The sequence below is a fragment of the Eurypyga helias genome, unplaced genomic scaffold (genome assembly GCF_000690775.1).
Source record: "Eurypyga helias isolate BGI_N326 unplaced genomic scaffold, ASM69077v1 scaffold32508, whole genome shotgun sequence".
In the NCBI taxonomy this organism is placed as follows: Eukaryota; Metazoa; Chordata; class Aves; order Eurypygiformes; family Eurypygidae; genus Eurypyga; species Eurypyga helias.
The window spans coordinates 25,748-29,859 of NW_010266999.1; the positions used below are offsets into that span (position 1 = coordinate 25,748).

General features: G+C 38.9%; 1 protein-coding gene across 1 annotated transcript in view; it reads left to right on the forward strand.

The window, feature by feature from the left end:
* The window catches only part of LOC104513806 (laminin subunit alpha-4-like), a gene marked incomplete at its 3' end in the record, with an annotated part of 48,827 nt that overhangs the window by 21,851 nt on the left and 22,864 nt on the right, over positions 1-4,112 (forward strand). The window contains exon 2 of the mRNA XM_010157274.1: positions 216-317. Within this exon, the coding sequence (XP_010155576.1) occupies positions 216-317 (102 nt within the window). The remainder of the gene's footprint in view (positions 1-215; positions 318-4,112) is intronic.

A 4,112-nucleotide genomic window follows, 5' to 3' on the forward strand; every position in this document is an offset into this window, starting at 1 on the left:
GATACTGTGAGGCAAAAAAAGCAAGCACCAGGGCAGGGAGTGAAAGAACAGGCGCGAGTCAGCAGTGTGTGTGTGGTCTGCTATGATGGGGCTGTGCAGTGCGCTCTGGGGAGACCTGGCGGTTGTAATTCTTGCTTTCCCCTGCCTCTCAGCCAAACCTAACTCTCCGAATATGCATGCATAGGAAATACTTTATTTTTATTTTTTCGTTGCAGGGATGCCAAGAAGGATTTTACCATACCAGCTCAGGAAAATGCTCTCCTTGCAACTGTAACGGTAATGCAAATAGATGCCTCGATGGATCTGGAATCTGTGTGGTAAGGAATTCCTGTCTTCTCTGCTGGTTACTCAATGAATAACACTACCTTTTTTAGTATTTTAATGATAACATGAACCCTTTCACCTTCTTTCACTCTTGCATGAAGCTTCACATAAAGGAAATACTTCCCAGGCAAATGCAAGAAACCATGGTCTAACTCTGCTACTAACAACAGTGCTCAATTTCAACACAGAGCAAAGCAGTGTCTATACCACAGGAGCTTTTTCCTGAAGTGCAATCGTAAGTAGGGCTAAGATCAATACATTAATAAGATTATCCTGGCCAAATTTCATTCTCAATTACTTAAATTATCTCTGCAGATTCAAAACACTTTCTGAGTGCAGCATTTGTGAGATTCAGTATGCTGGCGAAAATTTTTAGCCAATCAGAAATATGGAAAGAGTTTTGTATACCTCTGGAGAAAGAAATGCATAGGTTCAAACACATTTCATTCTCGCCTTTATGAATACAGTGCTGTATATCATATAAACAATTTACAATGGTGAGTGACCCTTGTGAGTGTCTATACATGTGTTATCCATAGTAATTCTGCTGCATGGCAGCCCCCTGCTGTGAAGGAACATCATGAGAGGCTTGAAAAAATACACCAAGGGAAGAGTGTGTTGAACTCCAGGGTAGTATTACCATTTCCCATATGTTCAGTATCAACTCATACAGAAAGCTGTGAGTTCGTATTAGTAGTTGATCACTTGTAGCTCCAGAGCAAAAATCAGTCCTGTAAAACTAACCCCAATTACTAGTGGGCAATCAGAGCAGTAATGCACTAAAAAAAAGATGGAAGTTAATAGTGCGTTGTATCTAAACCACACAGCAGGAGCTAGGCCCTAGTGTACTCTTTACAGGCTTGTAAAGCAGGAGTAGAGCCCAGAGCTCCTTGCTCTGCCATGTGTTACTTTTGACAAGTCATAAACCTTTGCCCCCAGTTTGTCTCTTTGTAAAGTGCCCTGATAATACTCACATACTTTAAATCGTTGCAGCCTCTATCAAATTTTCAATTCTACAAATACATAGAGCCATGCTCCTTGGCATATTTCCTACCATTTTTATTTCTGTGGGAGGAAAACAGTGCAGCTGTTCAGCCCAGGAACAATTATTATGGTTTGGTCACTGTAATGTTCTTAAACTTGGCTGGTTTCCTCAGTACACATATTGGCTTAGTGTTTTAATATTAAATTTTTAAAAGTGGATTTACACTGCCAGGCATTCCCAGCTATTCTCTTTCACACGCACAAGATTTTGCTCATGGGATGATTGTCCCCTTAGTGTTGAGTGACAATGATGCCAAGCAGAAACTTCCAATGGAAGACTTGGGAAGAAGAGAGAGCATGACAAATGTCTGCTTCTGATGACTCTGGTGACCAGAGAGTTTCTGGAATAGAATATATGAGGTACGGAACTGAGTATATCCTAAGTTTACAAACACAACAGAAGACTTGTTTCCTATCTTCTACAAAAATAAGGCTGATGTCAAGGGTTCCAGGAAAAAAAAAAAAAAAGAAAAAAATTACTGTATTAGCAGGAAATTATCTGAAAGTATATGTGCATTCCAGACTGGCATTTGTCTGGGATACTGAACTCTCAGGACCGGCCAGGTAGTAAAGAACAAAACTAAGAGCTAAACCCCAGTTTACTACTTGAGTTCAAATAAACTATTTGATGGCTTATCTGAGTGATTTACAAAGCCAGTAAGATCAGGCCATTTGCTGCTGAAGAAAGATGAATAGCAAAAAAAAAAAAAAAAAAAAGAAGAGAGAGATTCTGTATTTATCCCATATTATTATTTTTGCCATCCTCTGTTTGTATCAGTATAAACCTGCTATCTCCCTGCTTTTGAGACACAACAGTGTTCTACAGTTTTACCACTTACGGACTCTCCACTGCCACCACATGTTACCCTGACCATAAGTCATAGATGTTAGGGAATGTCATTAGCAGAAGATCTTTGAGAGAACTGGTGTTCTCCAAAGTTAAAAGTTATGTCTGCACGTTTATTCACAAAATGGAATGATTTAAGCATGAAAACAAAAATAATTTTTTAAAGTTAACTCTGCTAACAATGACAGAAGACAACATGAAAGTTTTAATAACACTGTGTTCAGTTGGTAGATAATTATTTTTTTATAGTTTAAGTGATAACTAAGCTATAAGAACTGAATAAATTAACAAGGAGATATGAAAATTAAAAAGTACTGGACTTCAAAAGGGATAAAATATAAGGGTCAGACTCCATACAATGCTCTAAGACCATCATATTATGCAAATCCCCCAAGTCAATTTGGCAAATGTAGTTCCCACAGCATACAGATTAATGAAATTTTCATTGGCCTCTGCCCTGAATTTGAAATCAACTAAAATTAAACCTCTATTAATGATGCCTTAGGGTAAAGTACTCACATCTTTAATTTCTGCTGACATAAGTACCTATCTTAGAGTTCTGTTTAAAAATTTCTCTCAGTTCATTCATGGAGTGTAAATCAAATCCACCAGTTTTAAAAGCTTATTGAATAGAGAAATCAATGAATCAACAATCTCATTAGGTAACGAGACAGAAGAAATTATTGCAGACAGAGCCTTCCTTGCATAGATGTCCACATAAAACTGGTGCAGAAATCAATCACATGCTCCTGTGATTAAAACTGAAGAGGCACTCACTCCATTTTGTTAGTACATAAACTCACACAGGTGCTAGGAGAAGAGCAGCCAGCACAGCGTAAGTTCCATTTATGATATAATACAATAGAGATGTCAAATAATGCTTCACTCGGAAGACATTATCTAGTGATGCATGTAAGCCTTGTAGAGGAAAAAACACCAATACTTTGTACTGATTTTAGACTTTGGACTTTTAATGTAACTTTCTCAGTCCTAGCTAAGAGAAGGAAAGGAGTTCACTTGTAGGACCCTCTAGCTTTTGAGTTTGGAAACATGCATGCATGGGAAGTGGGTGAAACTCTAACAGCTGCAAGCGGCAGTTTGCAGACAGAGCGATGGGCGTTTCTCGTGTGTAAAGCCCACCGGGTTTTGCTGCTAATAAGATATGAATATATGAAGGGAATGTTTTGCCTCTTTCACCATCCCCCAGACCCTACCCCACCAGCAACCTAGAGCTGAGCTATTTCTTTACAGGACCTCCACTGTCGGTTCAACATTAGAAAATTCAGACACGGGAGTGGGCTTCAAATGACTTGATAGTTGAGTAGAATGTCAGAGTGCCCATGATGGTCAGCTCTGAAATGAGTGGCATTTGGAGCTGAAATGGCATGTCTAAAGCAATGAGCTCTCATATTATATGCAAGTAGTATGATGGGCAGGGCTTTACCATACTAAAAAATTTGGTTGCATACACTAAGGAAGGAAATTGCTTGAGGTGACTGCAATGAACTATATCAATGACTCCAAGTGAACACAGTAAAGTAGGGTGAAAGGATTTACAAATTGCAAAGCTGGATATTCAGACAAAATTTTTGTTGGACTGAGTTATCAGTGCCATTTCTGAGGTTTCGACTCTTAATGAAGGTTAGATCTTCATAAATGCATGAAAACACATAGAGCAGGAAAGCAAGTCTGCAAGAGCACTAGAGCAGGAGTCTACCTAAAAATCTTTAAGTGCTTTGTTATCATCTCAGTCTCATATATTTGATTGGTATGCATATAAGGCATCCAAAGATTACTCATAGACAGAATCATAGAATCACAGAATGGTTTGGGTTGGAAGGGACCTTAAAGACCATCTAGTTCCAACCCCCCTGCCATGGGCAGGGACACCTTCCAC